Source organism: Onychostruthus taczanowskii, unplaced genomic scaffold, assembly GCF_017590055.1.
Source record: "Onychostruthus taczanowskii isolate IOZ18803 unplaced genomic scaffold, ASM1759005v1 scaffold92, whole genome shotgun sequence".
Taxonomy (NCBI): Eukaryota; Metazoa; Chordata; class Aves; order Passeriformes; family Passeridae; genus Onychostruthus; species Onychostruthus taczanowskii.
Genome location: NW_024507213.1, coordinates 532,862 through 551,769, shown reverse-complemented (window position 1 = coordinate 551,769; position 18,908 = coordinate 532,862). Strand labels below are relative to the sequence as shown.

Below are 18,908 nucleotides of genomic sequence, written 5' to 3'. Positions count from 1 at the left end.
GGCAGCAGCACGTGGCTGGTGGTGCTCCTCACTGGTGCTGCCAGTGTTTTGTGTCACAGTGTGCTTGTTGTGCCCACACTGTGCATTTTTGCTTCCCCGTTTCAGATAATCTCCCTGGTGGCTGCTTGTTTGAATAGCAGCTAAAATCTGAATTATTGAACAGCTTTGCCTTCCAAGTCTGTTCACAACTGTCTGTACAGTTTTGGGGCTTCCTGCTGCAAACCAGTTGTGCAGTTCTTCACAACCTCTGCTGAGCGGCCAGCAAAACATATACAAATACAAAATAAAATGTGTTTGCTATTTTTTTTATGTAGCCCTGAAATGTATTTACCATTTTTGGAGGTAGAAACTCTGCTGTGCTGCCATATGAGATTGAGCTGATCCTTTATGCAGCACCATTAGTCACACAGCAGGCAAATCTCATGCCACTTTTTATGAGGATAATTTTTCCATTTTTGCTGTCATTTAAGATCCAGTGTTTTTGTGTGCTTCTTCTTTTTTGTGCTCAACATCCTAACCTACACAAAATTTAAGCCCACAAAATTTAAGTGCACAAATGACTCCATAATTGGATCACCAAATACTCTGCAGAGAGCATCACTGCTCTGAAAGGACACCTGCAAGGGTGGCAGTGCTATTATTTAGGGCAAAGGAGTAAATCTGTTTAGGATTAGCAGTAATTACAGGTGGGAGATTGTCAGGTGAGACAGATTGTGCTACTTCTATTCCACTGAATAAAAACAGGTGTAATTTATATTTTTGTGTAAGTAGTGCAGTCAAACTGTGGATATCAGCACATAAACTCAGATTTTATGGGCGTTGGGAATTTAATTTGTTATCATTGCTGGGACATTATTTATCATATTAAATACTCTTCATTTTGATTATCAAAGACCTGGGGTAGTGGGAAGTGTCCCTGCCCAGGCCAGGGGTGACATTGGATGGACTTTAAGGTCCCATCCTGGGTTTCTGTGATTTATTGGAATTGAATAATGGAAAGAGAAATGTATTGGTACAGTAGAGAGGTTATATCATGTGGTTTAATTTTATAGACATGTGATGAAATCTAGGTAGAAATAATAGCATTTGATATCTCAGAATCTTAGTAGGGGGTTCTGATATTGAATTGCCTTGGTTTAGAAGTGGAATTCATTATAAAACCTGAACCTTGCTGGGCACTAACTTGAGCTCAATATGTGTAAATAGTGTAATTCCCCCTGAAACCATGTTAACCATTCTTAGCCAATTTCTGATGTTTGTATTGTTCCTCCTTGGGGTTAAAGATCCCGATTTTTAGTCAACAGTCAGGGAACCCTGAAAGCATGAATGGCATGGCCTGTCCTGGCAGCAGCTGCACAGGGATGTCATTAACCTGCTGTCCTTTCTTTCCCCCTCCTCTTTGGTTTTGTTTTTTTGTTTTGTGGTAGTCTGACCCTTGGTTGTCGTTGCAGAACTATGGAGGTGCCATGAGACCCCCTCTGAACGCTTTAGGTGGCCCGGGGATGCCTGGGATGAACATGTAAGCACAACACAAATCCTACTGTACCTAGAAAATGCCATTTTGCACTGCAGGAGGAGCAATTGGGACAGGCAAGGCAAGGAGAACATGCTTTGATGACCAATAAATGCAATTTTAAGAACTGAACCCGCAGTCTAGCAGGAGCCTTGGCTGTCCTAACGATCAAACTTCAAATACTGGGAATGTTTTGTCAATAGAATCACTGACATATCCTTTTATGCATTTTTAAAAGTGACATTATTTATATTTGTACTTACTAAATATCTTGTGATGAATGGTTTTTCTCTGTGAAATAAATCAGTACTTAATTGTAGCAAAATAGCCTTTTTCTAGAACTATTTATAAGCAACAGAAAGACACTATTGATTTGAAAGTCTTCCTCAACTGCAGTTCTTATTTCCTTAAATGCATTTATTTCCAGTCTAAACAGATAGGGGAGCTTTACAGATAGGAGTTCTTGTGATGAATGGTTTTTCTCTGTGAAATAAATCAGTACTTAATTGTAGCAAAATAGCCTTTTTCTAGAACTATTTATAAGCAACAGAAAGACACTATTGATTTGAAAGTCTTCCTCAACTGCAGTTCTTATTTCCTTAAATGCATTTATTTCCAGTCTAAACAGATAGGGGAGCTTTACAGAGGAGTGCATTTTTGTCAGGTTTTCTATGTATTTCTGGGTCTGGAAATTTGTCTGGTAAAAATGAATGTAATTTGAGTTCAGATTTATTCTAAATGTGAATGTAGCCATGGCAGGGTGTTGTGCCTTGTATCCCTGAAGACACCCCCCCTTTTAAATATATATATATATATATATGTATATGAGAATACTTCAGTAACATTAAGGAAGTAAAGATTTCTATATGCTTTTCCTATTATATCATAGATACCCATTTTTACTCTAGTTTTTATAGGAAACGTAAAGAAGAAATGATAATTTTCATTTCAAGTAAAAACTTACCACCCTGAAGAAGTCAAAGAGGTACAGAAGTAGATAATGTAATTTTGAAAAATCCCCAGTACCTCTAATGGGTTTGGATTTCCAGACATACATTGAAATATTGAAGTAAATAAATTAAAATCTGAAGTTTTTTGTTGCTCTATCATATACATCACATATGGGGATGTAAGACAATTCTAGGAGCCTTCCTGAGGGTAGGCATTTATATTTTTCAATTAAGTTGATGTGGAAAAAATGTTTAGACATTTGAAATTCAGTGTGAGTCAAGTATAGGCACGGTAGAGGTTTTCCTCAGCAGAAGACTGTATAAAAACATGAAAATTAACTTTCCAGAAGTAAAATTGAGGGATAAATAAGATATTTTGAAACTATTTATTCACATAAATGAGAAATTCCATAGGAAAAAATAAGAAAAGAGTTTCCTGTATGACAAAAAGATTTCCTGGCCTACCAGAAAGACAAGGATTGAGGTACTTATGTTGCTGCTTTTTATAAACACATTTTATCAAAGGGTTGCTTCAGGTTGGGATTCTTGGAATTGTATTTTCAGGGCATGAGGGTGCTTTCCTACTGTAAATTGATGCTGTCTCTGAAATTGTCAGAGTCAGGGCTGGCCTGGGGCAGGGCAGAGGAGGGACCCAAATGTGCTCCCCTCACCCTGCACCCACTGGGGAAATCACATTCCAGCTGCCCTCAGGATGTCCCTTCACACCTCAGGGTTTTCTTTGCATGACATCTTTACATCTTTACTGCTCTGTTCCTCATTTTCCTGGGTTTTTGGCAGTGTCAGGTGCAGGAATGTGTGCTCCACAGAAACAGCTGCCGTTTGAAATCCAGCTTTTCCTCCTTGGAATGCAAAGTTTGGTGAAGAGCAGGCTATCTGCCAGATGAAATCTTACTTTTTCTGGGTGAGAAAGTGTCCTTTGTGGTCAGAAAGGGCAGCATTTCAGCCCATGCAGTGCACAGATGCAGCACTGCTGGGTAATTCCTTGCTGTGCCATCACCAGCACCATCAATTTCTGTGGGACACAGCTGATGCCCCAGCCATGTTCTTCCACAGAATAACTTCATTTCAGGCTGTAAGTTTTTCACTTGGAACTTGGCATAGCCATTTTTAGGAAGATTTCATGTCTCTGCCAGTTTTTGGAAGAAAAAGGCAGATTTCAGGGAGCAGTGTTACATTTCACTGGTGATTTTTAACACCCTGTGTGACCTGCAGTGCTGTCTCAAGCACTAAGAATATCTCACTCATGCCTCAGATTAAAAAAAAAAAAAAAAGAAAAGAGAAAGGTGTGATTTTGTCTTTTAACTTCAATTCACAAACTTGAGTCTAGATGTTTCATTTCCTGATGGAATATATTTGCCTCTTGGGAAACTGGAATTTCAGACTTATTTTTTCAAGCCAGGATTGACACTTACAGGACAAACTCTAAAAAAATTGCAGAAAAAAAAAGGGTTGTAGCAACAGAGACTTTGTGAAGTATTTTGGAACTGGTATTTGTAGGGGTATGTTTCATGACCTTGTTGGTGCTTCCAAAATAAACATTTTAGTAAAAGACAAAAGACCTGCTTGCATGGAATTGAAAAAAAAAAACTAATACATTGCAGTTTGGGGAGTTTTATATGTGTTTTACAAGCATTTGGCTCCACAAAATCCATGTGGCTTTCCAGCAGAATCTGCTGCAATGATTTCTAAGCCTATACTGAAAGCTGTCCAATAAATCTGAAAATTCCAGCAGCTTTTTAGATGAAAGGTGAGTTCCCATGTCTCAGTGTAATTTCTGAGTTCCCATATTCCTGTGGCTTAACCCAGTTTTGTCTCTGAGTCAGTACATGTCACAGAAATGAGTGCAAGGGTTTGGGGAGAAAACAGACTTTTAAGTGTTGTTACAAATATTCCTGATTTTCCTCAAAGAGAGGATCCAATAAACCAATGAAAAATAAGAAAAAGAACAGCAAGACAAAAAAAGAAAGTTGATATTTCACTATGTGATCATCAGCAGAGAAGAAATTGCTGAATATTTGACCTGAGGAGCATTTTTTCTCTCTCAGTCTTTCTTTGAATGAAGTAAAAAAGACCATACCAACATTCTTGATTTCCAGCATTCCAACAATAAAGGCAGTGGAAATAAATAAATTTTCTGTTGTTTTTTTTTTTTTTTTTGAGATTGTTCCTTTATAGTTTCATCAGCAACGTAATAAAAAAAAAAAAAGATTCAATATTAAATCCCTCAGGCAATGTTTTTATTTCTGCAAGACTTAGAAAACTTTCAGAACTCATTAATGAAGGGTGACTCTTTCTCTCTGTTTCAGTCTCTCTGCCATGCCTGGTGAGCTGCAGTGGTTAATGTTGCTTTTCTACAGCTAATGAGGCCAAAAGGCCACTGAAAATGTGAAAGTTTTGTCATCTGCTCTGCCTCTCTGTTGTCAGGGCCTTCAAAAAGTGATTCAGTGTAGTTTGTAAACAAGCAGGAGCTCTTGGTACTCCCAGAAATAATTATGGATTTGGGACATTGTGAGATTTTACCTCTGGTGTGTCTCAGTCCCCTCTGCATTGTTAGGAGATGAAGCCTCAGCCCCAAAATATTTTTCTCAGTTTAGCTGAGGGTGAGAAACTTAAAATAACAGCAAAAGTTGTGAGAAAAACCTTTTGAGGATTTTCTGGGTGTAATACATTAAATTTATTATCATGAGCAAGACTATCATCATGGTCATCATCATCATCATCCTCATCACCATACAGGGATCAGAGCAACATATTTTGTATGGCTTGTTCTTTTATAAATGAGGTGCTCCCAAAACATTTATTACCTAATTGCACAAGTTTTGCTAATGAAACCTGACTATACTGCAGTATTCTAGACCCACAGTGCACTTCAGGCATGTGCTTAATTAAACTGAACATTTATTTATTTTATTACTTAAATTTATTTTCTGAGTAGTAAATAAATTAATCAAATCACCAGATGGCTGAATAGCAGTGCAACAACAAAAATTCTGCTATTGCATTTTAACTTGGTGTAGTTACAGTTTATAACTACAGTGGTTTGAAAAAAACCATTTCCTTCCTCTGGAAACAGATTATCCAGATTTTTTGCCCCAGAGCTGGTCAGAGGATGGGGGTGGTTCTGTGTCTCATCATTCTTCCTCTGTTTCAGGGGTCCTGGGGGTGGTAGACCTTGGCCAAACCCAACCAATGCCAATTCTGTAAGTAAATACTACAAATATACTTGACATCTCTTGTATTTAGGGAAGTATCTGTAAAATAAAGGTTGTCCTGGGATGCTATGTGAGCAGCAGTGTCTGCTATTTCTCCAGAAGGCAGAAGTTCTTAATTTTCATTCAGGGATCATATCTCATTAGTTTAAAAGTGTCCATTTTTGGCAGTTGTAGATGGATAAGGTGGATCTGGCTTGCCCTGCTAAACAGTTCTTCCTGGTTTTCTCACTTTTGCCTTTTTAATTCTATTAGTGAAAATCTTTGATTTTCTTTTGCACGTACTCAATTGAAATTGATATTTTTTAGCTGATAGTTAAAGTCGTTTCTGTCCCTGAAATCAATTGGCAGGTTCAGGAATAGATTTGTTTGTAATGATAATTTGTTGTCTGCACTAAGTTGTCTGTAGAGAAATTTGTGTTTGTCAGTACAGTTGCTGCTCCCACAACAGCACTGCCCTGTGTTCCTTTGGAAAGGCAGTAACAGGGAAGGAAACCAGATTATTCACAAGATTTCTCCAGGACACTGTCTTTAAAAACACATAAATAAAAAATGAAAATAAATACTAGTGTCTTCTAAGGTGAAAGATTTGGTAGCCTCGTTTCCTTTTGTGGTCAAATTGTATTCAAAATTAGGTATCTCTGAGAATATACAAATTCAGTTTGTGCTGACTCTGAAGTCCTGCTGACTGAAATGCAAGTATGTGCTGCCTGAGTCCATACACCTTATAAACTGCATTGCCTTAGTAATCTCATACCTTCACATTTGAATACTTTATTATTTTGTTAGTCAGTATTTTGCAATTGCTGAAGAGAGGTGTTTATTTTGACAGCAGGGGCGTTTCCCCCATGATTTCAGCTGTTACTCTCAATTAGTTCCTCTAATTGAATCAGCTCTCACTGCAGCTGCAGAAGCCCAGCCCAGAGGGACCCAAAATCACTGTTTTTTTCTGTTGGTGTTACAGATACCCTATTCCTCAGCCTCTCCTGGGAACTACGTGGTGAGTGCCTTTGTGTGTGTTTGCTGGACATCACATCCCTGTCTCATTTGGGCAGGGAGGCAGCAGCCCAGATGTTGAGGGGAGCCCCCAGTGCTGGCTGAACATCTGGCCTGCCCCGAGGTTTGTGCTGCAGGTGCGGGTGCTCATCAGCATCACCTTGCCAGCCTGCTCCAAACTGCCCTCAGTGCTGCTCCAGTGCAGGAAGCATTTCCATACCTCAGGAAGCATTTCCATACCTCAAACCATGTATTGTCCACAATAATGGAGCAGAAAAAGGCCCTTGGCTTTCCCAGGGAAACCACGCTGTGTGGGAGTTTGTGACCTTCTGCAGGGAAAAGGTGTTCATGTGTAGTGCTGGATTTTGTCTCTGCCACTAGAGATGAACTTTGTTTATTGTTTTAGACTCTTTATTGTTGTTGTTGCACTCAGGTTATCTGTATGGATGAGGAGCTCTTCTAAAGGCAGTTTGTTTATTCTGTTTTTATCACATGCAGGGGGCTGGTGCCACAGGGTGACAAGGGAGAATTATATAATTAAAAGCAATGTATTCTGTCATTTATTTAGACAATTAACTGGGGGAAAAGTTATGATTCTTGCAAGTATTTGTAACTATAGGCCTCATTTTTTCACAGCTTAGTGGAAACAGTCAATATTTGGTGTTTCCAAATCAGTTCTTTCAATGGAGAACTTCACAGAGGTCACTCTGTTTGCAGGAGGTTTTATGGGTTTGCAAATTCTCTTGGTGAAGGATTTAAAGACATTTTGGGAATATTTGACTTCACAGAGAGCAACTGTTTGGGGATGAGGGATGGGCTGGAGAGCTCCTCAAAAAGGTTTTTAGTGAAAGGATTTGTAATCTGAAATTATTCGCTTTAAGAACTTATTAAGATTCATCTATATATAATATAATAATATATGCTGATATAAAAACGTATCTACTAACATATAAGTATATATAATATGTATAAATATGCAAATTAGATACATTTTACACATTAATGAAATTATATTATCAAAGTGAAAATAGTTGATACTAAGAAACTGTCTAAGAGAAGAAAAAACACAATGAGAGTAAAAGCAAATTGAAAATAAAACGCACAAGTTAATGAGGACAAGTAACTTTTCTCATAAATTATCAGTTAGCTGTTCCTGCATCTTTTTATGTCATGTTGAAAAACATGCAGAGAGAGCCCTTAAAAAATCAATTGAGCTTAGTACACAGGTATATGAATAAAAAGTATATGGAGAGCCTGTGTTGCCTAGGGAGTCCTATGGGTTTGGATAAAATGTGGATATAAATCTATGGATAAAAGTTTATATGTAAAAGTTATATGGATAGATATCCTTTAAGCAGACAGAACATCCAGACCCTTGTAATCACTGCCACTGAAAAGATATCCCTGTCTGAAACAGAATATCTGCTGTTTTAAATGGTAACAAGAGAGATAAAATACAGTAATAGCCATATGCAATGAAAGGAATAATTATTCCTAGCAGTCTATGTATGTTTTATTACAGAAAGTCAACATTTATTGACTTTAATTGATGTAGGCATGTTTGCCAAAGTGGAAGTTGGTAGGTTTTCATGTTACCTGAAGGGGTTCAGCAGGCAGAGGAAGCAAGATGTTATGTTTCTGTCATTAGTAAATGATTAGGGTGATTTCCATAAATTCCTGGAGAAATCGTAAAGAACCCAAAAACTCTTGTTTAACAGCCAGAGCATTTTGTGTTTCTTAGTCTTGATCAGATTTGTGACATGGAAATCACCAAAACTTCAAAAAATAAATGTTCCTTGATGTGGGGTTTTTTTGTGTGTCTGTTTTAGGTTTTTTCTAAGCTTTTAATTCATGCTAACTGACAATTTTTACTCTCCACAGGGTCCTCCAGGAGGTGGAGGGCCACCAGGAACACCCATCATGCCTAGTCCTGCAGGTACTGAAATATACTTGGAAATAACAAAATTATAAGGGATCTTAGCAAGTATACTTTTTTTTTTTTTTTAGATAAAGGGTCAGATAGCCAAATTATTGGGTCTACATTTTCTGTATGAAGTTTTTTTCCATACTTGCTAACCTCTCCAGCAGAGAAGGGTAAGGATGTTTCCTAACTGGCCATAGAAACTTACTTCACCCCTATACAACTTCATTAAATACAAATCTAGGGATTTAAATACATAAAAATCAAAATCAAAACAAATAAAACCCTGACAAAAAAATGAACAAACAAAAAGGGCAACCTAAGGTAAAGATATTTTGAAGTTCTGTTTTCCAAAGCATGAAAACACTTGGAAATTGGTTGTCTGTGAGTTTTGCCAAGATATTTATTGGCCTCTGAGACCAACAGCTCAAAGTCTCCACAGCCCAAGCATCCCTGTGTGTTCTGACATGAGCCAGGACAGCAGACAGGTTTTTACCCAGAGCTTGGGGACAGCAGGGATGTGTTTGCACAGGGTTCTGATGGACAAAGAACTTCTTGCCTGCATTACTGAATATTAAAAACAACTTATTAGGCTGATTTCACTTCAGGCTAAAGGCTTTTCTGTTCCCCCTTTTCCTCAGACAGCATCTTTGAATATTATAGTGATATGTAGTGCTCTGTATATAATGGATTTATTAGCTTGGATTAATGCTTAGAAAATCATCTTGGAAATATTGATTAATAGGCAAAAACCTTGATTTATCTTCCTGTTGTACCTAGAATGTCACTGGGTGTGGAATGGGCTTGTGGAGGGTCTGGGTGCAGAGTGTTGAGCACTTTTTATTCTCTGTGCACTTACTGATTTTCCAGATTTGTCAATATATCTTTTTTTTTTAATCACACTATCCCCCTAGGGATGTGTACAGACTTTTGTCAGGTCATTGTCCTTTCAGTTTTTGTCATTTTGGGGTTTTTTTGCAAGCCATGCACCAGGCTGCTCCATGAAGATGGATCAGCTAAAGCCTCCCTCAGGAGGGAAGGATCTTTGCACTCCACTGAAGACTTGGATATAATCAAAATCACATGGACTTGACAGGGATGAGAGTAAAAAATTGTAACTCTCAGCCTGTGTAAGGGGAAGCTTTTTATCATTTATTACAGGCAGGAAACAAATTACAGGAATTATTGATAGGAAACAAACTCCTGTTCTATGGATAATATTGAAGATGAGTGAAGAAATGTAGAACTCCAGGAAACAGGGCTTCAGGAATTTAATAGTCACAGATTCTTGGTGATTTATAAACCTTTTAACAGTCATGCATAAAGCTAGAGCCCAGAAGTAGTCACCTGGGGACCATGGCAATTATTTCTTTTCATAGCCCTGTTGTGTGGCAGCAGTGGATAGAAAGAGAATAAAATCTGCCATTATATTGCCACTGTGTATGGGATTGAGGCACAGTAATAATATGAACAAAATGACAGGAAATGTATGAGGTGAGTAATTTTATTGAAAAGTGTATTTTTGCAGTTAAAATAATCTCTTATTACAGATTCAACCAACTCTGGAGACAACATGTACACTTTAATGAACGCTGTGCCACCTGGGCCCAACAGACCTAATGTAAATATGAATTTTCTTACATCTTTCTTTTGAGTAGTGCAGCCTTTTGTTTATCCAAACACTGTGTTTCCAGCAGCTATCATTATTGCTAAGCTTTCCTTTTTTATGGGTGGCTCTTCAGTTATGGGCCTCTGGGAAAAAAGAAACTGCCAGTAGAACTTAAAAATAAATATATGTAGATATGCTAAGCCATTATGCAGTAAATTGCAGATTTTTTGGCTGTAATGGTAGTATCTTTTAAATGTGTGAAGAGCTAAATTTAAGGTTAATTATGTAATTGGATAAAACCTGCTCAAGTTATGAAGGTGATGAGGAGCTTTCCAACTTAGGATAGGTCGGGTGGGGTTTGAAAGCTGTTAATTAATCACTGATGGATTGAAGGGAGTTACAAAAGTTCCCTATAACTTCAGCAGGGATAGGGCTGAGTTGCCAGCAGCAGTCTGAGAAGTCATACAAAACCAACACTGAAGTAAATAATAAATTATTACTGTGTTGGATTCCAGCCTACAGAGGCGACAGTCTCCAAAAACCATTAAATTGACCCCAAAAAATGCCGGTTTTCAGTCTTCACGAGACACCTTCTCTAAAAGGTCTGAATGGTACCTGAGAGTCTCATTCAGAGTTGAGGATTTGTCCTCACTTTTTTCCCCGCTTCTCCTGAGGAACGTTTTGTGCTACACACCTGTGCAGTTTTTAATGCCTGCTCCTTTTGCAGTTTCCACTGGGGCCAGGCTCAGACGGGCCCATGAGCGGGCTGGGCGGGATGGACTCACACCACATGAACGGATCTTTAGGTAACAGCATCACTCAGTACTGACAGCCCGGCCACTTCTCAGTGCCACTGCTACTTTCTGTGACTGTTCTTGGAGTTTCTGTGGAAGGCAGTTTGTTAAAATGTATGGAAAAAGGTCTGTATGCATCAGTGAGATGAAGGGAATGATTTGAAGAGGCTGTGGCAATGGAAAATACAGTAATTGAAGCTCGTTGAGCAGACTTGTTGTGAACAATAACAATTGAGCATAGGCCTCTCTTTCCTAAAGAGAAATACTTTTTCCTTTTGTAAACACGTCCCTCAAATGTTAGCTTACTTTATACAGGGACATTTTAGCAGCCTTTCTTTACCCATTACAATCCTGGAATGGTTTAACTACTAATGATGCACATTGCATTCAAGTCAATGAAGTGTGTGTGAGAGGCAGCCACACCTTTTCCTGTCACTTTCTACAGGCTGAGAATTTTTTCTCCTATGCTACAATGAAAAATTAAATTGCAGCAGTTATGGGAGGATTTTACTCAGCTGTGTACCCAGCATATAGTTTATCATTTTTGGGCCGTGAAATAATAACTCCTGATAACATCTGTGTATCTGACATTTCTGGAGAGATAAATCATATTCCTTCTTGGCCTTAGTTTGCCTGGCTGTATGAAGGAGCTGTTTCAGCCTTCTCCCACAGCTCCATTTCTGATGGTTTTGCTGTGATCTCTTCTAGTTTTGTACTCAGTACTCTTCCAGATTTTGTCTTTCCTGAAAATACATGTCTTTTGCTGCTAAAAAACCTTTTCTTCATTCATCCATCCTAAAATTGCATTTCCTTATTCTCTGCTTTACCTGAGGTGAGAGCTACAGCATGTGAAAAAAGCCCTCAGTTTTCAATAGTCTTGCACTCATCATATTTAATTGTATTTGGTTTCCATTACTCTGCTCATCAGAATCATTTGTTTTCTTCTAAGAGATACTCAGTACATGCAGTACAGCAACAGTTGATGGAGCCTCAGATTGATTGAGTGGATTATTCTGTACCAACTTACACTTTTACTAAGTTGGTTTTTTTTTTTAAATGTTGATGTCACACTATGTCTTTTCTGTGAAAAAAAAAATTATTGGATTAGCTTCAGCTCAAAAATAACTGAGCAATTGTCTGGTTTAATTTCAGGCTCAGGAGACATGGACAGTATTTCCAAAGTGAGTATCTAATCAGATATCTGGAATTTTTAGAGTGTGTCACTCTAAACTCAATTCCTTTGTCTCTGTTACGAATCTTTTTTGCTATGCACCTTTATTATATCTATATTATATATAATTAGCACCAGTTCATAATCTGATTGATCATGTTGTAGTCTTTGGTGCTCTTCAAATAAATGAAACCAGGTCTAATAATCAATTCCTGTCAAATGTAAATTTGGGACAATATTCTTAGGGTGTTGCAGGATTGGGTTTGTCACCTCTCTAGGGTAATGTTAATATCTTAATCCTCAGGATAAATTTACAAAAACTAGATTAAGAAGTAGTTTCAGAAGAAGCACTGTTTTGATACCACAACATTAAATAGCTGGAAAAGGATGTGACTTTAATCTGCAGGGATTTTGCATCTACAAAAATAATACTTGAATGCGTCACTTCTGTAAAAATAAAACTGCTATGGATGTGATCACCATTAACTTAGGAATTAATGAGCTGATGTGGTAAAGGGGCAGAAATGTGTTCTTAAATGTTAATAACATTTTCAGACTCTGCATGACGTAAAGTGATGGAAGGGAAAGACCACATTGCCTCAGCTGTGCAGTGAGGGATTCACTAAAACCCTCCTGTGAGATGACCAGCATACAGCACATTTTTAATCAAAGTCTTATCTTTTTTCTTCGCTGTCTTACTGCAAACTGCAGCATTTTTAAAGGGAGAAAAAATCCAAAACACTTCCCTTCCCATGGGATACTTTTTAAAGCCAGTATTCCACTTTTTGGTCAGTATGTGCTGGTACAGGTATCAGCAGCTCTGAAAACTTGGGTCCTAAACAATTTCCCTGAAGTCTCATAATATGTCAACCTGCATGAGTAACTCATGGAAATAACACCAGCATTTTTAAAGGGAGAAAAAATCCAAAACACTTCCCTTCCCATGGGATACTTTTTAAAGCCAGTATTCCACTTTTTGGTCAGTATGTGCTGGTACAGGTATCAGCAGCTCTGAAAACTTGGGTCCTAAACAATTTCCCTGAAAGTCTCATAATATGTCAGCTTGCATGAATAACTCATGGAAATAACATTTGATATATGTGATTCTTAAATAAGTAAAAGAAAAATGCTGTTAATTTTGCCTGTAAAACAGTTGCCCATAGAAAATAGATCCAGTCCTGGCAGAATCAGTACAGCTCACAGAATTCATAGCTTTCTAGAGAAGATTTTGGCTAAATTGGCTGAATGGCAGAACATGAAGTATTTTATGAAGTAAGTTCAGACGAGGGCAGTAAATGAACTGAAATTATGCATGTTAAATAAACACTACCAACCTGCATTTATTGCAATGCCCGTGGAATTTGTGCAGGCACCAGGGGCACCCCTGCTTTGGAACATCCCAGTTGGTGCTGTAGTGCTTGACCCCACCTAGCCACAAAAGCAGCCTGGGGGAGTCACTGAAATGGGATTTTCCCAGGAATTTGGCCCTTTGAGGCTGGCGTGCTGCAGCAATGGCAGAATGCCAAAGCTTAGCTCTACACAGGGCAACATAAAATAGGGGGAAATGCCCCAGGAGCAAGCGAAAGTGCAGGAGCATAATGTAAAATACATGTGAGAAGGTCTGTATGTTGCTGGAGGCTGAGGGCAGTGGGAGTGCTGGGCTTGTGCAGCCTGACCCTGTGTAACACAGGAGAGCTCTGGGCTCCCTGCTTTAATGCTGCTGGGGGCACAGCAGCAGTAGGTGCAACCTTCTCTGAGCTCTGGGTTCCTGAGCATCTGTGTGCTGGCTTCACTGGAGAGCACACGTAATTAACTGATGTCAGTAACCTCGTTAGGCTTTAGTTGTCTTTGATGGACGTGCTGTCCAGTGGCCTGAGGATCACAGTTGTGGAAGGACTGAATTAGACTGAGGAAAGCAGAAGGGCTAAAGCAGGGATTGGGACCCAGCTCTCTGAGCTGTATTTCAGATGCTGGTAAAGAAGTTCTGCTTGCAGGTCATGTATGTAATTAGTTTGGTATTTATATTTACATTGCAATATATTTTTCTGAATTAAAAACACAAAAGCCAAGGAAAGAACTGTGATAGATGTAAGGATTTCATTATGAGGTCCAGGTTTTCACCCTCCCTTTCCCTCAATGCTCTTTTTCCATTGTGAGTCTTCTGAGTAGGAGTTGTAGCAGTGATGGAAAGAGGATTGCCCGTGGTCCAGGCATGGCAGGGTACTGCAAAGCAGCTTTGTAAGAGCACCTGACTGATGGTAGTGTGTACAATAACCATGTGTGAGCTGTTGGTGCACAATAACTTCTGTAGCAATTACCTTGTTTCACCCATTCTGCTTCTGAAGTTGCAGAAGTCACTGTGCACTTCTGAAAGGAAAAGAGTAACAATTAATTTGTGGAAGGCTTTAGATTGTTACTATTTCAGTGAATTGTGGCCATGATGAGCAGCCCTCAGGCACAGGCCTGTGCAAAGGTCTGTGCAGACCTGATCCATCCTGCCTTTAAGCACATCTTTTGTCTATCTTTCATCTCTCTACCCATAACTCACATATGTCAGGGCTCACAGATGTGGCTGCATTCAACCACATGATTTAATGTGGGGACAGAACTTCCTCATATCCCTGCTGCAGCCTTTTATAGCTTATAGCAGAAGCAGGTGCTGGCTATAGCCTGAAAATGAGGCACAGGTAAATAATCCTTGCTTCAGGGAAGAGAACATTACTTAACAGACTAAAATTAGTGACTGAATCATGCAGAACCCTGCTGGGGCTGATTTCTCATCCTTGAGAGGCCCAGTGCACCTGAGTGCACCAAGTTCTGTGTGGAGCGTGCCCTGGGCTCACCTGGTGAGGCTGGAAATGAACTGAATCCTGCAGCACTGAATCTCTACTTTGCCATCTTTTTTTCAACAGAACTCTCCCAGTAATATGAGCATGAGCAACCAGCCTGGCACTCCCAGGGATGACAGTGAGATGGGTGGAAACTTCCTAAACCCTTTTCAGAGTGAGAGTGTAAGTATTTCATTACCTGGCTTGTTGGATTGCAAAGGTGAACCTGTATTTGTGGCCTTTTGTTTAGAGAAAGAAACTGTACAAGTTTTGTAGCAACACTGTGCCTTGCATGGTTTTTAATAGTTTCTGAAAGTACAGTATTGATTTGAATAAAAAATGCTGTGCAAAAAGAGAGCTGAAACTGGAATAGGTGGGAGGCATAGATTTACTGCAGAAACTGTCTGGGCCACGAGGTCAGTGAAAAAGCAGGATTTACACGAAGTATGTGATGACAGCACCAGTAGATTCCATGTTGCAGTGTGCTGTTGCACCCATAAAAAGCAGAGGTTCCACTAGTGTTCATTCTGGGGAAAGCTATGCTTATTTTTTGTTTAAATATGAAATGCTCAAAGCAGCAAAATGTGGTGTAAACATTTTACAGAGCAAGACTGTGGTATTGTCATACTCACATGCCTGGGGCTGGGTTTCTAAATCCACATCTGGGTCCCTAAAAAGGAGTGTAACCTCATTACCTGTGCCACTGTGACCTGCTGCTCAGTAAACAGCTGCTGTTAGGTCTCAGCATAGTTGAGTTCCATGGAAAATTCCCTGGGAATCTGATTTTGAGGGGTTTTGGGAGGTTTTCTTTTCCAGCTAGTGAAAAGGAAGAATTTCTGCCAGTTAGCTGTTGGTGGGCACACATTCAGGTTGTGTGGAGTGTTGAAGAAAACTGTCATACACAACCTAAAAAGAGCAATGTTTAATATCTGCCAAAATGGCAGTAAGCACAGAGGCTCCATGAAACGTGGTCCCTGTTCCTGGCAGCCCTTGGCTCCCAGTCTGGCACGCTGTGCTGTGCTGAGGGCAGCCAGGGTCACTGAAGCAGGGCCGTGGGAACAAGAGGACATCAGTGGTGCTCTGGAGAAAATCAGTGTTCTCAGACACTCCCTGGGTTCTGGATGTCTTTGTGCTGCCTGGAAGAGCCAGGGACTCAGATTTCTCAGGGTTTGTTGAGATGTGTGCCTGCAAGGCAGGAGTGGCACATGCCAGGGGTGTCCCTGTCTGCTCCCAGGGGTTGCAGCCTCTGTTCCATGGGTTGCTCTCTCATCCTGCTTTGCTTTCTGCTCCACGTTTTGCCACTTGGCTGCTCAGAATAGGTGCTATCCTTCTCAGGGAGATTTGTTGTTCAGTTCATCAGGAGTTTGGTTAGGGGTAAGTAGGAATCCAGGGCTTAAAAACAAGTTGAAAATCTTAAACAACTTGAGACCATTCCTTTCCCCAAGTGATTCCCCAGATACCTTGGCTCAGGTACAGGAATTTACTTGAGCAGGTGCTTTGCTTTAAGCCTCAGAGCTGGTAGTCAGACCTGTGTAATTTACATGACAGGGAAGACCCATCTAAAATTCTCTTTCCATATCCTTGGACACTTGGAAATGGCCAGCTTGGAACTCAAGACTTGGCAGGACATGTAGGGCTCATGTGGTTTTGCACAGGCAAATTTATGTTTCCTTTTTCTTCTGTCATTTTTCAAAATGCTGATCTTCTTGCATTTTAACATTTTCCTCTACTTAGAGGATGTTAGACCAAATTAAGTGTTTTTGCAGTCCACAGTTTTCAATTCAAAAGCAAATTAGGTGTAGAGTTGTGCATTTCTCCTAGGCACTGTGCTGTCCCATTGACTACTTTAATGAAGCACTGCTAACCTGGGGGTAGCTTGGCTAAAGGCTGCAGTTCAGGTTGTGTCACTGCAATCATGTGATGTGTTGGTTGCATTTTTGGGTCACATAAAGGAGAATGACCACTGGTCCCTGATTCATCTTGCCCCCTAAAATTGCTAACAGAAAACAATTCAGACCAAAAGTCTAACTGAATCACAGTTATACATATCTTTCTTCCTTTTTTCCCCTAAAGTAATCAAAACCTCCCCAAAATCTTGTGTGGTTCAGCTAGCCATGAATGCAGCCAGTCCTCTTCAAGCAGCTGCCCAGGTGAATTCCCCAGTAGCCAGCAGTGGGCAGGGAGGGGTGTGGGAAGCCTCAGTGAGGTGTTGGTTCATCACAGCACCCAGGTGACACCAGAACAGCTCTCAGGGGCATTGCCTTTGTCAGCAGTGGCGGTCCTGTGGCATGAGAGAAGCACAGCAGAAATTCAGGGGACACAAACTGAACTGCAGTCCCAAGAGAGGCTGCAGCACAAACTCAGGAGGGAGCTCAAGGTGCCGCAGCCCAGGTGTGGGTGTGGCTGCCTGCGGGTGGGGGGAATAAATGTCTGTTAAAATGTGGATTCCTCTTTTCCAGTACTCCCCTAGCATGACAATGAGTGTGTGACCCGTTCTCAAGTGTCGCCATGAAGACCACAGTGAGTTGGCCCTCTCCAGAGAGCTACTGCAGAAGAAAATCATTCGTCCCAGTGTACAGTTTAACTAAAGGATCTCACACACAATCAGACCCACCTGATTTTTTTTTTTTTTTTTCTCCTACCATCTCCCCTGTTTTGTCAAGAAAGTGGGTCCCAAACATGCTTGAGACAACTGTAAGGAGTGGCATGAGAGAAGTGCCCGAGGTGGAGCTGCCAGCGCCTGTCTGTGTGTGTACATGTGTGGGTCAGCATGGGGTGTGTGTGTGTGGCACCAAACACACACACACACAGACCCCAGGACACTGTAAAATAGGATCACGTGACATCTTACGTAGAAATCAGAAGTAGGGACTTTTATTCCATTTCTTTTTTTTTTTTTTTTTTTTTTCTTTTTCACGTTTACATTTTAATTATTAAAATTTGCTTTCCCTCTCCCATCCTGAACTGTTTTATGTTGCATATATCACTGCTTTATAAGTTATTTTTTAAGTTGAACTCAAAGGATAAATTCTTTTGATTTTGTTAGTGTCTGCCATTATGGTTAGGAATAAAATTGCTTATACGAGCTTTCATTACCTTGTGTTTGATACCAGCTACCCTGTGAATCACAAATTGTACTGTCTCAAGAAATAGAAGAAAGCTCATCTTAAGTTTTTGGAGAAATTTAATAACTTCCACCTAGTTTGGGGATTTTTTTTGATACTTTGCCTTTAAGAGAAAAAAAAAAAAAGCACTGAAGGTTATTTTTCTTCTTTAATTGAAGCCTAATATCTGCAATATCTATTTTAAATGGAAGCCTGAATTTGATACAAGCTTCTCAGTTTATATAGAGTACTATAAGGTTACTGTAAGTGAGCTCCAATTGCTATAGAATCTAGCAATAAAGTGTCAGGGCTTCTCCTGCCCTTGGAATTGAGTTTTCTATTTAGCATGGTCTTCTTTAGGGGTGGTAGTTAGTGGAAATACAGTAGAGTCCTTATCACCAAAACATTTTCCAACAACTTAAAATTATGTTTCCCATTTTCAGTGATTCTCAAACATATATGGGCAATCCGTGTTCCTAATTATAAACCGTATTTTCCAAGCCCATTTAGAAAATCAGGTCACCCTGCTGTTTGGGTGTGTGTTTTCTGCCATATCAGCCAGAATTAATTCCCACAAAACTTTCCAGTCAGTAGCCTTTTTTTTTTTTTTTTTCACAATAATTATCCCAAAAAATTTCCCGAGGTAGCTTTTTTTTTTTTTTTTTTTTTTTTTTTTATTGAGCCAAAATGCCATAGTAAACTTTTTATGACTACTAGCCTTGTTGTGAGGGTGTTACCTTTTGCCATGAACAAAAGAGGAACAAAGGTCTGGGCCCTTTTATGAGGAGGACA

General features: G+C 39.7%; 1 protein-coding gene across 6 annotated transcripts in view; it reads left to right on the top strand.

Annotated features, from left to right (window-relative positions):
- SSBP2 (single stranded DNA binding protein 2) overlaps window positions 1–18,107 on the top strand; it is a 125,116-nt gene extending 107,009 nt beyond the window's left edge. For 2 of the 6 annotated variants that reach the window (XM_041426650.1, XM_041426646.1), the window contains 9 exons: window positions 1,452–1,519; window positions 5,636–5,684; window positions 6,658–6,693; window positions 8,571–8,625; window positions 10,161–10,231; window positions 10,947–11,025; window positions 12,166–12,194; window positions 15,097–15,195; window positions 17,472–18,107. In XM_041426650.1, coding sequence (XP_041282584.1) covers window positions 1,452–1,519; window positions 5,636–5,684; window positions 6,658–6,693; window positions 8,571–8,625; window positions 10,161–10,231; window positions 10,947–11,025; window positions 12,166–12,194; window positions 15,097–15,195; window positions 17,472–17,501 — 516 coding nt within the window. In that variant the 3' untranslated portion in view covers window positions 17,502–18,107. Of the gene's footprint in view, window positions 1–1,427; window positions 1,520–5,635; window positions 5,685–6,657; window positions 6,694–8,570; window positions 8,626–10,160; window positions 10,232–10,946; window positions 11,026–12,165; window positions 12,195–15,096; window positions 15,196–17,471 lie in introns of all 6 variants that reach the window. The other 4 variants (XM_041426649.1, XM_041426645.1, XR_005954273.1 and 1 more) reach the window with 3 other exon arrangements.
- Window positions 18,108–18,908: the final 801 nt, after the last annotated feature.